This window comes from Oryctolagus cuniculus, chromosome 1 (genome assembly GCF_964237555.1).
Source record: "Oryctolagus cuniculus chromosome 1, mOryCun1.1, whole genome shotgun sequence".
Classification (NCBI taxonomy): Eukaryota; Metazoa; Chordata; class Mammalia; order Lagomorpha; family Leporidae; genus Oryctolagus; species Oryctolagus cuniculus.
In genome coordinates, this window is record NC_091432.1 from 45,458,161 (window position 1) to 45,477,852 (window position 19,692).

At 39.9% G+C, this 19,692-nt stretch overlaps 1 protein-coding gene across 3 annotated transcripts in view; it reads right to left on the bottom strand.

Moving 5' to 3' along the window:
• The window catches only part of NELL1 (neural EGFL like 1), a 1,048,233-nt gene that overhangs the window by 761,984 nt on the left and 266,557 nt on the right, over positions 1-19,692 (bottom strand). For all 3 annotated transcript variants that reach the window (XM_002708986.5, XM_002708985.5, XM_051825007.2), the window contains one exon: positions 16,217-16,316. In XM_002708986.5, the coding sequence (XP_002709032.3) occupies positions 16,217-16,316 (100 nt within the window). The remainder of the gene's footprint in view (positions 1-16,216; positions 16,317-19,692) is intronic.

A 19,692-nucleotide genomic window follows, 5' to 3' on the forward strand; every position in this document is an offset into this window, starting at 1 on the left:
ACAGCTGAGAACTCCTCTATGATGGTTTGAAAGGCTTACAAGAATCATTACAACTAAAAGTACTTCATGTTTTTGCTACCGAAGTGGCAATTTTAGCCATCACAGTTCTCTTTGCTAGAGGAAGTGTCTGGACTTACTCCCCATGTCAGAACTGATCAACAATTAAGCTGTCATAGTTTCCTTCATTTTAAAGCCTTGACTCAATGTTATCTGTATGTTCTTCATTACATGTATTCTTTGGGCTTCTTTTCTCTTTCTATCCACCTGCTTTTGACAGCCTAGAACAAGGATCCACAAACACTGTTGCAAACATAAATAAAAAACTCATAATAAATACAAATATACTCCATAAATATACATAATTTTTGTCAATTAAAATAAAACTTAAAAGAAATATATGGTATGATAAAAAAAATGCTGATTTTTCTAGTGCATAGCCCTCTATCAAGCATGTGACCTGTGACATATTCACAATTCACAATGCAGAAAGTGGGGTAAATTGTATTTCAAAGATGGTTAAGGGCTCATGGAACAAAATAATCTTAATGTCAAATTCACTTTGGTTGAGCCTGACCATCATATCAAAAGTGAAGAATTTTTTAAGAGATGTATTTACTTATTTAAATGAGAAAAAAATAGACAAAAGAGAGACACACAGAGAGATTAAGATCTTCCATCTATTATTTTACTCTGCAAAATGGTCATTACAACCAGGACTGTGCCAGGCTGAAGTCAGGATCCAGGAGCCCCAACCAGGTCTCCTACATGGGTAGAAGGGGTCCAAGTACTTGAGCCATCTTTCACTGCATCCCTAGGAGCATTAGCAGGAAGCTAGCCTGCAAGTGGGCTATCAGGAACACAAATCAGCACTCACATATTATATCACAGAGTCACAAGCAGTGGTTTAACCCATTGCACCACAATGCCACACACACAGATGTAGAATTTTGAAAATCCGGGCCTTCATTTGAGCAGTGCTTACTTATATTTCTGTAGAAGTGAGTGAGTAGTCATCCATGCAACATTTATGGGGCAACTATTCTGTCGACTGCAGAATCATACAAGTATTTGGAGACAACACAGGGAAGTTTAAAATACTCTCTGCCCTTGGGGAAATTACAAATCTTATGGAGAGATAAGCAAAATATGGGGGTGCGTCAAAATGAAGTATTACGTGAGATGTGAGCAGGGCAAATAGTCCAAGTGTTTCATAGGAGGAGGAATTACTTTCAAATGGCGTGAACCTAGGGTGGGCAGATGCATGAGAAAGGGAGGGACACAGACACTAGTGGGAAGAGTAGCACTCCAACCCTTGAGGAAAAAGAAAGCAAGTGTAGAGAACATGAAATAATATGGTGGAAGGATAATGGTGGCAACGATTAACATTTATTGAGTTAATACTATGTGTTAGACAACTCAGCTAAGTATTTTACCCACATTATCCCTTTTAATTCTATTAACAACTCTAGGAAACTAAACTATTACCCCCACTTTACAGGTGCAGTAATTGAATCTTGGTGAAGGTAGTACATGTATAAACAGTATACAGAGTCAAAATCCAGGTCTGTCTGAGGCCAGACATTTTTATCATTGAGCTATTCCACTGTCCTCCCAGCAGCAACACATTTCTCAGAATCCTATTGACCAAAGGTTAAAGAGGATGTCATTCATGCATGCATATATTCAAACACACTAAAACTGAGGTCTCTTCTCATAATCAAAATGTATATCTTATCCTCCAGGTAATTCCAAACCTTTTTAACCAAAAAAGCTTAACTTGAACCATTTCATCTTTCTGTGAAGGTCTATGTCTTACTCATTCCTCTCAACCAAACACTCCTCACACTGAGATATCTAATTGGCATATGGCTTATTGGTGGATGGAAACATGAAGAGAAGAATGGGTCGGAAACTAATGAATAGATCAATTAAAATGTAGGGGCGGGGCCAGAGCTGTGGCATAGCTGGTGAAGACACCACCTGCAGTGATGGCATCCCATATGGGCGCCCGTTCCAGTCCTGGCTGCTCCACTTCTGATCCAGCTGTCTGCTGTGGCCTGGGAAAGCAGTATTAGATGGCCCAGGTCCCTGGGCCCCTGTACCCACACTGGAAGGCCTGAAGGAGGCTCCTAGCCCCCAGCTTCGAATCAGCACAACTCTGGCTGTTGTGGACAAGTTGGGGAGTGAACTAGCAGATGGAAGACCTCTCTCTTTCTCTGCCTCTCCTTCTCTCTGTAACTCTGACTTTCAAATAAATAAATAAATCTTTAAAAAAAAACTGTAGGGGCATGCAATACTCCCTGCTAACAAAATGCAAGGAAAAATTTCACTTACTTAATAGTCACTATATTTCTTTCTATTTTTAAAACAAAGAGAGAGAGAGCCAGAGAGAAATCTTCCATCCATGGTTCACTCCCTAAATGGCCACAATAGCAGGGGGTAGGCCAAGTCAAAGCCAGAATCCCAGACCTCCATAGAAGTCTCCCACATGGGTGTCAGAGGCCAAGTACTTGGGCCATCTTCAGCTACTTTCCCATGTATATTAGCAGGAAGCTGTGTTGGAAGAAGAGCAGCTGGGACTTGAACCTGTGCTTTGATATTCGATGCCAGTGTCACAGGAGGTGGCTTAACCTGCTGTTCCACAACACCAGCCTCCATATTTCTTTCTTTACATATTTGTATTAAGGCATAACTTACATCTTCCAAATTCCATCTATTTTAAGTGCACAGTCTGATGATTTTTAGTAAATTTCCACAGTTATGAAGCCATCACAACAACCTACCATTCCAGCTTCTCAGCAGCATTCTTAAACCCTACCTTGGCATCTGAGCTGGTTGCCATGGCCTAAATCCTCAATTAACTCTCCACCTTCCAGAATCCTTCTACAGGCTTTGTCTTTCTTATCAGATGTGTCTGAATACCATGGCATTTAAGATATACATCTTCCTTTTCTGGAATTTGTATTCAGTTACTGCCCACAATTTCTCTCTATCAAGTCCTCCAGCTACAATTTGATATATTTTTTCTTCTGCTGCTGGTTATCAACAAAGTCTGATGCATGAGACTTCTCAAAGTCACCAGCATTCTTAAATACCAATTTTCTTTTTAATTAGAAGCTGTGATCACATTATAGAACATACTCATAAATAACCAATAGTCAAATTCTTTTGCTTGACTATTTTTAATAAGAGACTCTAGAGTTTCTGAAATAATTATATAACGAAGCACACAGTGGTATTTTTAACTAGCACTGGTCAAACACAGAGAAGACTTTAATTATTAATTTTTTATTTGACAGGCAGAGTTAGACAGTGAGAGAGAGAGAGACAGAGAGAAAGGTCTTCCTTCCATTGGTTCACCCTCTAAATGGCTGCCACGGCCGGCGCACTGCACTGATCCGAAGCCAGGAGCCAGGTGCTTCCTCCTGGTCTCCCATGGGGTGCAGGGCCCAAACACTTGGGCCATCCTCCACTGCCTTCCTGGGCCACAGCAGAGAGCTGGACTGGAAGAGGAGCAACCGGGTCTAGAACCCGGTGCCCATATGGGATGCCGGCGCCACAGGCAGGGAATTAACCAAGTGAGCAACGGCGCTGGCCCCAGACTTTAATTATAAAAGCTGCTACTTATCAGCTTCTTCCAGCACACTAGGCATAGGGCTAAATATGCTATACATACTACTTTGTTAAACCCTCACGACAACCCTAAAGATTACTCTTATCTTACAGATTAGAAAAATGTATCTGGATCTTTACTTGTCCAAGGTAATATGGCCAGTAAGTGAAAAAAACGACAATTTGATTCAAATTCCTGTTAGGACTACTAAGAAAAAAATTCTGAGATTTTAAAACCTGGAGTTATAAACAACTACTAATGACTACTCTCTGAACGTACTTGTAGATTGTAAACCTTCTATACACTGTAATACTTGTAAAAACATCCATTTGGGGATCAACTACAGATTCTGCCATTCTTTCAGCACAAATTAAATCTAGACAAACACCTGTGTCTGATCATTTTTGGTCTCTGAGAACACTTTTCCCTTTCTCTAGAAGCAATGACGCAAGAATCTCAATTCACTATAAGAAACCATAAAGGAAACAATGCTGACTGCTGGCATGTCCCACTTTCTATTGTGTTATATCATTGTGGCCTGTAGGCCACTGCTATTCCATTTGGTTATCCTCACAGGCCTCTTACAGTTCACCTAGCTAAAACTGAACTGTTTTTCTTTTTTTAAAGATTTATTAATTTATTTGAAAGGCAGAATTACAGAGAGGCAGAGGCAGAGAGAGAAAGATCCTCCATCCACTGGTTCACTCCCCTAAATGGCCACAAGAGCCAGAGCTGGGCCAGTCCAAAGCCAGGAGCTTCTTCCTGGTCTCCCATGTGGGTGCAAGGGCCCATGCATTTGGGCCATCTTCTGCTGCTTTCCCAGGCACATCAGCAGGGAACTGGATTGGAAGTAGAATAGCTGGGGGTACAAATCAGAGCCCACTTGGGATGTTGGCATTGTAGGCGGCAGCTTTACACATTGCAACACAGCACCAGCCCCTAAAACTGATTTCTTGATCTGACCTCCCAAATCCATGCTCCACCTTTACTCCCCCGCATCTATCTGTGGCACTTTTACTACCCATTCTACAAAACTGAGTCATCTTTGCCCTTGCTCCTTAAATACCAGCCTTCTCTAAGTTCTGTCAATTTTGTTTCATAAATATAACTTGAATCTCCCTCTGTCTCTCTCTCCCATTCCACAACAATAAGAAAAACCCATCCTACTCCAAATTGTTATCATATCTCAAACAGACATCACCTCATTTGTCCTTCTGCTCTCTCTCTCTCTCTTTCATGTCACTAATCCATTTCCACACAAAAGGATTTTTTTAAAACATAGATTGGATCATGTCAATCTCTTAAAAATCTTCCAAGGGCTTCATATTTTTATTCAAAATAATAACATATTGCATGCTGGAAAATTGCTACAAGAGTATATCCTAAATATTCTTATTAAAAAATAAGTATGTAAGGTGATAGATATGCTAATTAAATTGATTTAATCATAGCAAATGTTTATGTTTATTAAAACATGTTGTGCACTGTCAATGTGTATAATTTTTATCTGCATACTACACTTTAATAAAGCAAGGGAAAAATTCTTTTTAAAAAGGAAAAAAAATATATGTATACATATTTTTTATTCACAGAAGCCTTCTTTGCCCCCAAGTCTAAATTAAAACCCATTATTCTTTCATATATCATCCTAATGCTCTCATTCATAGCAGTTATCATTTCTATTGTGGGATTTTTCTTGTTTATTTGGAGAATGCCTCTTTCCCCACTAGAAGCTTACCTCTACAAGGGAAAGGGCCATGCAAGTTTGTTTACCTTGTGCATAAGACAATACCCAACACATGGCCGGCACACCACTAGCATTTATTGAACTAATGACTCATTCCTGAGAGTGCTTCAAAATTAGAATCAAAAGAGTGTTTTACAGATAAATAAACACAGTATTAAACAGAGTGCTTTCCCGCAGATGGTAGCAGATGAGTGAAGCACAGATATAAAATCAAATATGATTCCTAATCTCTCTCCATCACCTCATGCCTTAGCCCAGCTATGAATTTAATCATTAAGGAAAATTTGAGCAGAACCAACCTTGGCCTGTGACAAACAGTACTCCATTGGCCATTAGCATTTCCTAACCTAAGAAATACCTAGAATCTTTCCAAAGAAATAAACCCTGCTTCTTTCTCCAGGAACCAGTCAGTCCATTATCACTCATCACTTTAAGACTCAAAGTCAGAAGAAAAATAGCTAGTCACACAACAGAGCATTACCTATAGATGAGCTACAAAGATGACTAGGACCCACTTGGAACTCGCATTTGAGTGGTTAGAAGGAGCAATTGTTCAGAGAAAGGCACATAATCTGCTGAAATGAGAGTTCAGGTTTTACTCAGACCACCTCCCTAATTTTAGTTCAGAGCAGAGGTGCCATTCACTCATTCATTAAGTATATATTAAGTACCAAGCATGTGCCTAGGTCCTATGCTAGGCAACTGAGATACAGGCAGGAATATCAAAAGCATCATAAACAATTCTTTATTCATTTTACATTCTAGCAGGAATGCCTGACTTCCAGCAATGGGTTACAAGGGATATTATGATAGAGAAGGGCAAGATGCTCCTGGAATCTATCACAGAGAATGGTCCTCACACAAAGTACTAAAGAGATATCTCCTCTTAGATAAGTGAGGTTGACTGAACAAGGAGTTCCAAATTCATGGATCAGCAAGTGGTCATGACATGTTCAAGCAAATTAATGAAGACACATAAAGGTGGAGGTCACACTTTTTTTCCTTTGGCTGACAGCAGTACAAAATTTGGATTCCCTCTAGGGATTTTGTATCTAGAGTTATGTTATCAGTGAAAGGCCCATAAAACTAATAAAATGGTTTTCATTTTCGTTCTTTAAATCTATTGCCCTAATCTGCATATAATAAGGCTTGCCTATTAGAATGAGGCCTCCACATTGTGATTCTCCAAGTCCCATTCTATAATTATGGCAAGGTCATTCATTCATGCTGCTGCATCTCTCACTCTGCCCAATGATGGTTTACTCCTGAGACTTCTTCCACAATAAAAATTGAATGGGACACTACCCCTGGGCAGGACTTAGCATCTCTAAAATAGTTCACTTTTGACTCCATACAGAGCACCATTGCTTCCCCTCTATCTCCTTCCCCTAACATAACCTCAGCAGATCAGGCAGGCTGCCTTCAAAGTTGTATACTTGGACAATCTGAAAATGCACTTCAGGTTCTTCTACTCTAACTCAAATTTCAGGAAGTCAATACCTCTCATATTCACCACTGCTCACCCAGCCTTTAAATTCACACACAGAGAAACAGTACACTAAGGAGAGCATGTTCCACTTGTCTCAGACGTATGGCATCATCACTACCAATGGATTGGTTAGGAGGGATTTAGCCCAAAAATAATTTATGAGAACTAGATGTTCTTACAACCTTCATAATTAGCATACTTAGCATGGGAGAAGCCTGGGTCCTTGAAAGTAAGAAAATGCCTGAAGCTTTGTGTGAACAGACAGTTGAGCCATCAGGATGGGCCTCTTAGAGACGAAGCTCCAGACTTACAGGTTCTTAGAAAGCAATTGGTTTCCTTTGTGATAGTCTGCATGGGTTTTCCTGTCCAAGTTAACCTCACCCAGGTTTCAAGTCTCCTCTCCTGGACAACACGTCTCCTTTTGGAGGCTTCCTAGACCTCAATCCATTGTAGCATCTTCAGGGTCAAGAAATTAATACACTTCCTGAGACTGTACTCTCTTTCAAATGTCTCAATGGTGGAACTTAGAGTCCAGACCATATTAGCCCATGGTTGCAGGGGGTTTGAGCAGATCCCATCTATCAATATGCAGACGAGGATCTGACTCATCTACAAACTGCCAGGTCCTCTATTTGGGCACCAGCTTACATTCTCATTAAGTGCCTCCTTTCCAAGTCTCTTTTAATCTCAAATATCCTGAAATCCTTTCTCTAAAACCAATTCAATTATAAATTCACCTAAAATGATAGGGAATGCTAGAGTACAGGGGAGGTGGAATCTGCAATGCCCAGACCCTTTGGGAAGATTTAATTGAAGGGCATAAAATCTTAAATAGTACAAATAATCCCAGCTAATTTCAGTCCAGGCCAGATGACGATGCAAGTGGGCATGAATTAAAATTACAGATAAACACATTGGAAACAGATGTTGAGAAGAACTTTTTTCCCAATATTGAAAGTTATAAACATGCAGCAAAATCTTTCAAAGTCATTGGCGACATTCAAGATACAATTAGAGCTGCTGATTGTAAGGGGAATGAAACCCTGAGGAGTGTGTCAGGAATTGGGGTACAGAACAAATGATTGGTGTGTTTCCCTCAAGCAGTGCTGAGAATGCATGGTCAAGATTGTTGACTTTTTTTCAGCCTTCAACTGAAAGCACTGGAAATTCACAAGCAGCCTTTTTACTTCCCTGGATCTACATTCATGCTTTTATTACTTCTTCCCAGGTAGGAGCATAGATGTCACTCCAGTGCCCCTTCTCCCTTTTCTAACTAATGGCCTCAAACTTCAACTGGGCAGACTCCTGCTTTAGCTATTCCCTCAAGGTAATGAGGAGGGTAAACAAATTTCTTACTGCCAGCACAAACCGTCCTGAGGGGGAGAGAAATGCTGCAGCAGTGATTAGAGCTGTTCTTTGCTGCTAGTGACTGAGACCTTGAGCTTCAGCAGTTGCAAAGTAGCCTCTCCCTGCCAATGTCTATCACCTTTCTCCCTTTCACAGGTTTCTTCTTTACCTGCTCTGTAGTTATTTTCCTAGGGGCATCCCTGCTTCACTGATAGCCCTGAAGATTTAACCACCTGTTCAGCTGGTTACCTTTTTTTTTTTAATCTCAAGGGAAGAGGAATTTGCTTGGCATTATCCAAGAATGGGAGAGACAAGGAATCAAAGCCCGTAGGTTGGATCCAAATTCTGTTAATACGATAAATACCCTATATCTGTCAGAGCTTGATATTCTTAATTCTAAGGTCTTGGGTTTAACTCTTACAGAGAAAAGATCAAATATCAAGCTAGAGTCTGCACCATCCATCTTGATTATCCAGGGAAGTGGGAATGGGTAGGCACCATATAGGAAAATGAGGACGACTCACCAAGAACAATTAACTTCATAATTAAGTTAACAATTTATAATGCAGAAACAACTTGTGACTCATCAAAATGAGTTTTAACATTATTTTCTATATTAAATACTTGTAGCCAGACAGCTGATACTAAAAGAATATCATTCAAAAATTCATTGACATGACAATGACAGAAACACACTATGGGTGGCAACATATCGTTATCCCTACTTCGTCTCCTACATTTAAAGAATCAACTCATAAAATGAGATCGTTAAAACAAATGCTACTTTTTAAATGTCGGAGAGCCTTATGTATGTTTTATGAAGGATCCTCAAAAGATTCACAGAAACATGTGTTATAAAAAGAAATATGCATGCATTTTGGGGACTTAGAAGTAGACTGGAGAGACCTCAGTCTGCTGGGACAGTGTCTACGATCTGCAGACAGCTTGCATCAGGTTCCTAGGTAACAGGATCTTTCAGCAGATATAATGTGACCAAGGAAACTTTTACTGTACTTGAAGGAGTGAAGTTTACATCTTAGGGCCATTATAGGAAGAGTGATTAACGACCCCATTGTTTGCCTCTCCCTGCATATAGATAACATGGAATGGGGGAATGAGTGGGAATGTAATTCACCTCCTTAATCAATAATCAGGTCTGTTAGCTATTACTAAGTGTTCTTCAGTTTTCAATGAGGTATTATTCTATTTTCAGTGTGATTGATAACCTCACATAAATCTGTCTTTAAACTTAACTCAGTACATGTACTCAACTCTACAGAAAGAATAAAACCTGTAACCAAACTCAGGCTTGGGCAGACACCAGCTCAGGCAACTGACTGGTTGTTATCGGTTTTAAATCCTTAGTTTGACTAGCTGAATAAACTCTGACATCCCAACCAGACTCATTATTTCAGTCAACAATATAAAAAAAAATTGTACCAAATCTTTTAACTTCATTCTTCATGAGCTTTTTGAAGCAGATTAGAGTCAAATAATACAACCTCAGGAAGTTTTCTCAAATGCCTCATCTAAACCTCCCCAAAGTCAGGATTCCAGATCTCTGTCTGGGTGTCCCACATGAGTAAAGGGGCCCAAGCACTTGGAACATCTGCTGCTGCTTTACCATGCTCATAATCAAGAATGCTGGATAGGGGCTGGCACCATGGCTCACTTGGTTAATCCTCTGCCTGTGGCGCCAGCATCCCATATGGGCACCGGGTTCTAGTCCCGGTTGCTCCTCTTCCAGTCCAGCTCTCTGCTGTGGCCCAGAAAGACAGTGGAGGATGGCCCAAGTCCTTGGGCCCCTGCACCTGCATGGGAGACCAGGAGGAAGCACCTGGCTCCTGGCTTCAGATCGGTGTAGCTCCACCCATAGCGGCCATTTGGGGGGTGAAGCAATGGTAGGAAGATCTTTTTCTCTGTCTCTCTCTCTTACTGTCTAACTCCATCTGTCCAATTTAAAAAAAAAAGAAAAAAGGAATGCTGGATAGAAAACAGCCTCACTGGGACTTGAACCATTGCCCATGTGCAATGTTGGCACTGTAGACTGCAACTTAACCCACTGCACCACAACACCAACCCCAAGAAATACTTTTCTATGACTTCTATTTGTTTTTCACATTTTTTCTTCTGCTGTAATATTTTCTGAGTCTAGAGGAGGGGGAGGTTGGACCATTATTATTCTGACAAGGCTTGGAAAGCTCTGTGGGCCTCTTCTATGGCCAATTATTCAGTTCCTCTTGCCCTCCTCTCCTTTCCCTTTCCTATGCTTTAAAAAAAAAAAAAAAAAAAAAAACAAAAAAAAAAAAAAAACAGAAAGTAATGAAAATGTGAGAAACACTCAATTTCTATGTAAAGTAATTTTCATCCTGCATATGGAAAGGCTGGACCATGTGCTTGGTGGATTGAGATTGTCCACAGACGCAGGCAGCTAAGTAAATGTAGGGAGGTGGGATTCCGATGAACTGAAATACATACATCAGGGGTGAGCACCAAGCTGTAGTAACAGCGGAATGACTTCTGCCACCCTAGTGTTGTTGATTACAGGAACCAAAGTGGCTGTGGCTCTCAATGCTCACACCAAAGACCCTTCAATAAGTGTATTTATCATCTCCCTCTGTCTCCTACGACCATCAGGATATTCATCTGAGGGAAATTTCCCCAGGAGAGCACTGTTCCTCAGAAGTCTACGTCCAAGTCTTTCTCATTCCTGTATGGATACTGTGAAGCTTCCACGTTTCCTTAGGGTTCTGTTGAGCCACCTCACCTTATGATTATTTAGGGAGTGAACCAGCAGACACAACCTCTCTCTCTCTCTCTCTCTGCCTTTCAAATAAATGTTAAAAGCTTCAAAAAAAAAGTATTTCTCACAAAATTGTGAGAGATTGCTACTTCTTTTTCAATATAAGTACAGATTTACTGTGTAACAATGGTAAAATTGCCTAAACTAATACAAAAAGGATAAAATGAAAATTAGCCATAATCCTACGTCCCGAGATTATTAGTTTGTTGCTTTTATATGCACATTAAAGCATATATATCTTTAACATAAACAGAACTTTTCCTAGATGCTATTTTCAAACTTAATTATGTACTTTGCTCCCAAATTTTTGAGGGCTTTGCCTTATTTTGTTTATGCATTTGTAGGGTGTGTTTTTTTGTTTTGTTTGTTTGTTTTGTTTTGTTTTTGGACAGGGAGAGTTAGACAGTGAGAGACAGAGAGAAAGGCCTTCTTTCCATTGGTTCACCCCCCAGATGGCCGCTATGGCCAGGGCTATGCCGATCCGAAGTTAGGAGCCAGGTGCTTCCTCCTGGTCTCCCATGCAGGTGCAGGGCCCAAGCACTTGGGCCATCCTCCACTGCCTTCCCGGGCCACAGCAGAGAGCTGGACTGCAAGAGGAGCAACCGGGACAGAATCTGGCACCCCAACCAGGACTAGAACCCGGGGTGCTGGCACCACAGGCAGAGGATTAACCAAGTGAGCCATGGTGCCGGCCCCATTTTATTTTGCATTTGTATGGTTTTAAAAGTTTTTAATTCATACATAATTATACAAGTTTAGAGGACATAGTGAGATGTTTTAATACATGTGTACAATGTGTAATGATCAGATCAAGGAGACTGGCTTATTCCTCACCTTGAACATGTATCATTTTTTTGAGGGGAGATTGGGAACATTCAAAATCCTAATGATATTTGGAAATATACATTTAATTATTGTTACCTCTACTGTACTACACAACATTACAAGCTATCTCTCCTATTCAACTATTACATCAGTTCTGAAGATGATTTTAAGAAATACTTTGGAATTAAGAGATATGGGGTAAAACTTATGGAGGGGGATAGCATTGTAGTGCAGTGAGCTAAGCTGCTCCCTCAAAGCTGGCATCCCGTATTGAAGTGCTGGTTCGAATACTAGCTGCTCCACTTCTGATCCAGTTCCACACTGAAGTGCCTGGGAAAGCAGCAGAGGATGGCCCAGGAACTTGGACCCCTGTCACCCATGTGGATGGTGCTTCAGGCTCATGGCTTTGGCCTGACCAGCCCTGGCCATCTGCGAAATGAGTCAGCTGATAGAAGATTCTCTTTCTTTACATATTTATATATACACACACACACACACACATATACACACACACACATATATGTATACACATATATATGTAAAATATTTCAAATAAATAAACAAATCTTTAAAAAACTTGTGGAGAGAGTATTTCAAGGCCATATACCTTAGAGCTTTTGTAGATTCATCTTTTTGTTAATTCTCATTTACATTGTAGGGTTCAATGAAGAAGAGATACCACAATTATTCTTAGGTGTTTAAATTTTAACTGAAAAGTGATCCCTGTTAGGAATTTGGAAAACATTATGCTGAGTGAAATAAGCCAATCCCAACGGGACAAATACCACTTGTTCTCCTTGATAGGTAACAACTAACTGAGCACCAAAAAGGAAACCTGTTAAAGTGAAATGAACACTAGGAGAAATGGTAACTTGATCAGCCCTCACCCTGACTGTTGATGAGCAACTTAATATGTTATCCCTCTTAGTATTTTTGTTTGTTTGTTCTACTTAATACTTTTGGTTGAATACTGTAATCAATACACAATTCTTCTTAAGTGCTGAAACTTAACTGAAAAGTGATCACTGCTAAATATAAGAGTGGGAATAAGAGAGGGAAGAAATGTGCAATTCAGGAGGGACATGCTCAAGCTGACTTACCTCAAATGGCAGAGTTAGAAACACACCAGGGGATTCCAATTCAATCCCATCGAGGTGGCATGTACCAATGCCATCTCACTAGTCCCAGTGATCAATTTCTGTTCACAATTGATCATAATGATAGGACTAAGAACCAAAGGGATCACATAAACAAGAACAGTGTCTGCAAATACTAGCTGATAGAATCAAAAAGGGACAGAATGATCCAACATGGAAAGTGAGATACACAGCAGACCCATAGAATGGCAGATGTCCTAAACAGCACTCTGGCCTCAGAATCAGCCCTTAAGGCATGCAGATCCGGCTGAAATGCCCATGAGAGTATTTCAGGCATGGAAAGCTGACACTCTGGGGAAAAAAAAAAAAAAAACTAAATGAAAGATCTCTGTGAGTGAGATCCCAGTGGAAAGAACGGGTCATCAAAGAAGGAGGTACCTTTCTCTGAAGGGAGGAGAGAACTTCCACTTTGACCATGGCCTTGTCTAAATATGGTCAGAGTCAGTGAATTCAGGGGGCTTCCATAGCCTTGGCAGCTCATGACAAGAGCCTAGGGCGATTACTGTTGCCATAAACAAGAGTGTCAATTTGTGAAGTCAACAACAGGAGTCACTGTGCACTTACTCCTCATGTAGGATCTCTGTCCTTAGTGTGCTGTACATTGTGATTTAATGGTATAACTAGTACTCAAACAGTATTTTTCACTTTATGTTTCTGTGCAAGAGCAAACTGTTGAAATCTTTACTTAATGTATGCTAAACTGATCTTCCGTATATAAAGAGAATCGAAAATGAATCTTGATGTGAATGGAAGGGGAGAGGGAGTGGATAAGGGGAGGGTTGTGGGTGGGAGGGACGTTATAGGGGGGAAGTCATTGTAATCCATAAGCTGTACTTTGGAAATTTATATTCATTAAATAAAAGTTAAAAAAAATAAATAAATATAAAAAAATGAAGAGATACCAACTGCTCAGACAGATAAGTCTTTCATTTGCTGCCTCCTGCTGCACAGGAGATACCCCAGCATGTGGACAAACAGAATGGATGTTCTGGGATTTGCTGTGCTATGGCTGAATATGGAAGAAGGATGTAGTGATGGCAGGTGCCACAGAAAAGAGCCTTAGTCAAAAACAGTGCTCCCTTCATTCTAGCATCTGAATTCTGAAATGGCTATCGTAGAGACCAAAGGGAATTCGTGCAATCAAATGTTTAGCTTACCCAACGTCCTATGAAAAATTTTTCCTTACTATATCTCTGAAAACATGCTCCAGTTCCTGTCAAATTACAGAGTTGTCAAAAATTATAAAATAATTCTCCTCTCTCTCTCTCTCTCTCGTGCATGCTCTCTTTCTCCCTTCCACACAAAACCATCAGCTTCCAAATAAAAGAACTAGTGATTTTCTGACTGAAAGGAAGAAACAGGTACAAAGAAGTAGAAAACTCTTCATTTCACAGAAAGGCCCTAAAATAAAATCTGTGAAGTCTAATTCCTACTCCTCATTCCTCCATGAAAGCTGAGTCAGGTTTAGTAAAGGTGGCCAGATTGCTAGCACAGGGAGCCATGAGTTCTGCTTTTCAATGAGATGACACATCTCTCAGTATCTTCACTGATGAGGAAGAACATGCACAGTAGACAAATGTAAGAAAAAGCAGTGACATCAACTCTATCGTAAATTAAGTCCAACCAAGGAAATTCCTCTTGAATTTCTGTGACCTAATCAATAATTCTGCTCTAATGAAACCATAAATCAGAAAAGATTTGCATAAACTGAGTCCCACTTGGCACCTCAACAAGTAGCAAATGATAGATTTTGCATTAAATTATAAGAACCTCCTAACAACCCTATCAGTTACCAATAAATGTGTCCCTGTGAGAATTCTACTCAATCTTAAGGTATTTTTTAAAGCATTCCAGCCACAAATATGTTTGTAGTGATGAAAGCAGATAATCAAAGCATGATTAGCTTGTCACTGATTCTAAGAGCTACCGTTGGCCATCCATGGATAAGATTTTCCTAAGAATTTTACTGAAGCATAGCTCTCTCATGACCAACCACAGAGAAATCTCAGCCTAAGCTGAAAACATGTCATGATAAAATATATATTTGTATATTCCAAAAGGCACTAAAAGAGGAGTCAGAAAATTAAGTACTGCCACTTGATTTGTAAGTAAACTTGCACTGGAAAACAACCACACCCATTGCTACATATGATCTATGCTACTTTCACACTACACCAGCAGATTAGAGTCATTTTTAACAGAAATCATCTGTTTCACAAATCCTAAAATATTTATGGTCCTTTACAGAAACATTTTCCAACACCTATGCCAGAAAAAAATAGGATAAAGTAAAATATGAGGGGTCTTTGAAATGTTCACAGAAAATGCATGGTATGGAAAAACCAGGCAAGGAATTCAAAACAATGTTGACTCAAAATAAAGCTATCTTTTAATTCCATTTTTCCAGATTTTTGGAAATACCCTCACGTGAGGTTAATGGAACTAAATGAATATGCTTCTGGCTCCTCTTTAACTCTGGAAGCTTAAAGAATAAGTCAAGAAGGATCCAATTTACTATCTGAGAATATTAAGTATTTGAAGTAGTTATGGTTTAAAAATAATAGCTTTGAGTTTAACTGGATTTGTTTTTTTTAAAGTTTGAATAAATTCCAGGTTATCCTTATCTAATTCTACTTGAGTGAGGTGTTTCAGAAAGGAAGTGATACTTAATCTTGAGTTTGAAGAAACAATAATAAACTTGAAGATGAACAGAATTCCAAAAAAGATAAAAAAAACAATTTCTGCCCAAGAATTAATTAGCAAGAAAGGGTTACCTACTTGAAGGTATTTTTTTACAGGAAGTAAAAAATTGCATAAATATCTAATCCATACATAAGGATCCACCCTCTATCAGATATGAAAATTGGCCCTCAGACCAGAAGGCTTCCTGAAAATACAATAATGAGGCTAACAGCTATTATTACAGGAACTATAATTAGTATTATAGGAACTATCATTTATTAACTTTATCACATGCCAGGTATGATGCTAGGCACGTAGGCATTTTCCCATTTAATCTTCACAGCAGTGTTGTGGAGTAGACACTATTATTATCTTCATTTTACAATCAAGGAGATTATGACTGAGAAAGGTAAATAGGCTATGCAAGTTTCTAAAGAGCAGAGCAGAGTGTCGAACCCATGTTATTAACATCACACTCTTCATTCACCCCTCACACCTAGTAAGGCCGCCCCAAGCCCCACCCCAAACACAGTCCATCACCAGGCCCACTTACCCCTACAAACACTGCAGCACTGATTCTCTGGAAGAATATGATCCTTTTCTGAGCAGTTCAAAGGAGGGCACGTTTCTGTGATTTTAACTAAAACTCCACCCTGGAAGTCAAACATTAAGGAAACAAAAAAGATGTTTGTAATTTTAGTCAATGACACAATGATAACAAATTATAACAATTAACAGTATTTACAGGAATTCAATGAATAATGGTTAGTACCACAAATTAAACTGACAAGACTCCTGGAAGGGAAGGCACATTGCTTTTCTATTTTAGAAAAGCCTCCATTTTAACAGCTTTTGGGTATCTTCTATGGAGCAGAAGGTCATTCACTGTGGTAAACTGGTAAATTCTTACCAACTGACTCTTGAGTAAGGGAGGCCTGACTTGTAGCATTCACCAAATTTCTGTGGTATGTGCTGATGATGGTTGATTTGGAGTTAACTACCAGAGAGCATTGGAAAAAAAAAGAGTTGAGAAGTTTTGCACAATGAACTTCTATAAGATAATGAATTCCTGCTCTGGATAACAGGCTTTGGGAACCACAAGACAAATAAGACATCATCCTTGCTCTTGATAGCTCACCATTTGGTTGGAAAGAGAAAAGAGTTTCTTAAACTAGAAAATGTAAGCCAGTAAACTCCTCAATAATGTGCTCTAAGAGATGTATAATAATACATCAATGAGAATAATTCATTTGCCCAGGTGGGAACAAATTATGAAGATGCTACATTTGGAGAAACTTGAATAATAAAGGAAGAAGAGACTTTCCTATAAAAGGAAGTGGATCAGACCCAAAGCATATACATATGACTGAACTGAAAGACAGAAGAGCACCAGATTTTCTCCAGATTAAAGAAAATCATTTATAATAAAATGTTAAATATTCAGCAAATGAACTTTTCTGACCTTACTTTACGTAAGGCTCTCTGTGTAGACATGACAAGCATCTGTATTTAGTTTTACACTGAATTTTAAAAGTCAGTACATTCATTATTTTTAAAAAGGTTTGAGAAGGGCTGATGCTGTGGCATAGTAGGTTAAGCCTCTACCCGCGGTGCCGGCATCCCATATGGGTGCCAGTTTGAGTGCTGGCTGCTCCTCTTCCCATGCAGCTCTCTGCTTTTGGCCTGAGAAAGCAGTAGAAGATGGTCCAACGGCTTGGGCCCCTGTACCCAAATAGGAGACCTGGGAGAAGCTCATGGCTCCTGGCTTCAGATAGGCCCAGTTCCAGCTGTTGCAGCCATTTGGTGAGTGAACCAGCAGATAGAAGACCTTTCTCTCTGTCTCTTCCCTCTCTCTGTCTATAACTCTACCTCTTAAATAATAAATAAATAAGTAAATAAATAAGGTTTGAGAGTTTCTTATTTTATCTAAAACATTGAATCTTCCCTGATCATGCTGAAGGGGATGTTTATGTCAACCAGGTAGCAAACTTGCTAAAGAAAGCATCATTTAAGACTAAAAATTAGTTCACAAAATAGGAGGGAAAAAGGGATGGAGCTGAATAACCAAGAGTGGTATAGGAGGCACAGAGCTTCTCTAAGATTCTCTAACACTTTAGTGGATCCACAGTTCTCTGGGTTGGCAAGAACTCCCACTACATCAAGCACTTACATTCTTAAATATGAATAGAGATATAACTTCAAATGCTAAATAAAAAATTGAAACTGCTCTTCTTGGATTATTTGCATCATGGCTTCCTCCTCTTAGAATTTCCAGCCTGGAAATTCTAGCTGCTAGCAGTCTCGTCTTGTCTTTCTTTTACTTTTTCTCTACTTCCTAGTCTTTCCTAAGGTGCCTCTTATTTTTCTTCTGGGCTTAAGATCTAAGAACTGATCCTGCTCTAATCTCCCTGTTCCTTTAGATTCCATTCTCCCTCAGTCCATGCCACTCTGGGTAGCATCTATCCTCGAGAGTGAGCACAAGTCATCATGCTAGTGTTCCTACATGATGTGCCTTCATTTCTGCAATGAACAATCAAACCAATGTTTACAAATCAATAGGATTTAGTTATCTTACTATGAGTGGCATGACCTAAATATAAAGGAGAACACAATGCTGAACTGCTTACCATGATTGCTGCCAAGTCTACCCTTCAACCTTAAAATATGTATTCCTACTTGCTGCCTGATGGAAAAAATAAATGGTAGACACTGTCGAACCCCTTTTATCAGTTCAGTAAGCCTGTCACCAAGTTTCTGAGTGCCTTGCTACTAACAGCTCACCTCTGTGACACTTAGTGGGATGCCCTGGGGCACTAACACCATTTTCCTCATGCAGAGCCATAGGTTCAACAATCTACAAGTGCAATAATCCCAATGTCCAAAGCCCACTGCCAATGACTGCCATGTGATGGATATTCTATGCCTTGAAGAAGTACAATCTCTCATTTATATTTTTTTAATTTGTATTTTTATTTTTTTTATTATTTTTGACAGGCAGAGTGGACAGTGAGAGAGAGAGACAGAGAGAAAGGTCTTCCTTTTGCAGTTGGTTCACCCTCCAATGGCTGCCAGGGCCGGCGCACCGCGCTGATCCGAAGGCAGGTGCTAGGTGCTTCTCCTGGTCTCCCATGGGGTGCAGGGCCCAAGCACTTGGGCCATCCTCCACTGCACTCCAGGGCCACAGCAGAGAGCTGGCCTGGAAGAGGGGCAACCGGGACAGAATCCGGTGCCCCGATGGGCACCAGTTCAGAGGTGGACTAGAACCCGGTGTGCCAGCGCTGCTAGGCGAAGGATTAGCCTATTGAGCCGCAGCGCCAGCCTTTAAATTTGTATTTATCTTCCCTTTTTAAGAAATGCGGGGAGATAGGGACAGAGATCTTCCATCTGCTGGTTCACTCCCCAAATGTTCACAAAGGCCAGGGCTGGACCAGGCTGAATCCAGAGTCCACAATGATCTGTGTCTCTCATGCAGGTGGCAGAGACCCAAGTAATTGATCTACCACCTGTTGTGCAACCTAGGTTGTGCATTAGCAGTGATCTGGATAGGAAGCAAATCAGCTGGGACATAAACCAGGAATTCTGATATGAGATGAGTGTCCTTGCACCAAATGCCCATTCCTGGTTTATAATTTGAGTTCCAGAACTACCCATGGGATCAGGTATGTCTGACCTTTCATTTAAAGTTGAACCTTTGGTCAGTTTCTTCCCTGCCCAGTCTGGCATTTCCCATGCCCTTTCTGGTTTCTCCTGACAGCATTACCTTAATAAATCACTTTGACAAAAATCCTTAGCTCAGGCTTGCTTCTAGGATAACCCAAGCTAAGACAATTAAGATAAATTTCACTCTTACTGTCAAAAATCAAACCTATAAAAGAGATTATCTCTAGGTGGCAAGATTCTGGAGTGATTTACATTTGCTTCCTTTCACATTTTCTGCTATATTCCAAATTTTGCATCAGGAGTATATATGTGCCTTTGTGAAAAAAAGAAAACATTAAAATGCTACATAAGGCTTAAAAATAATCACTC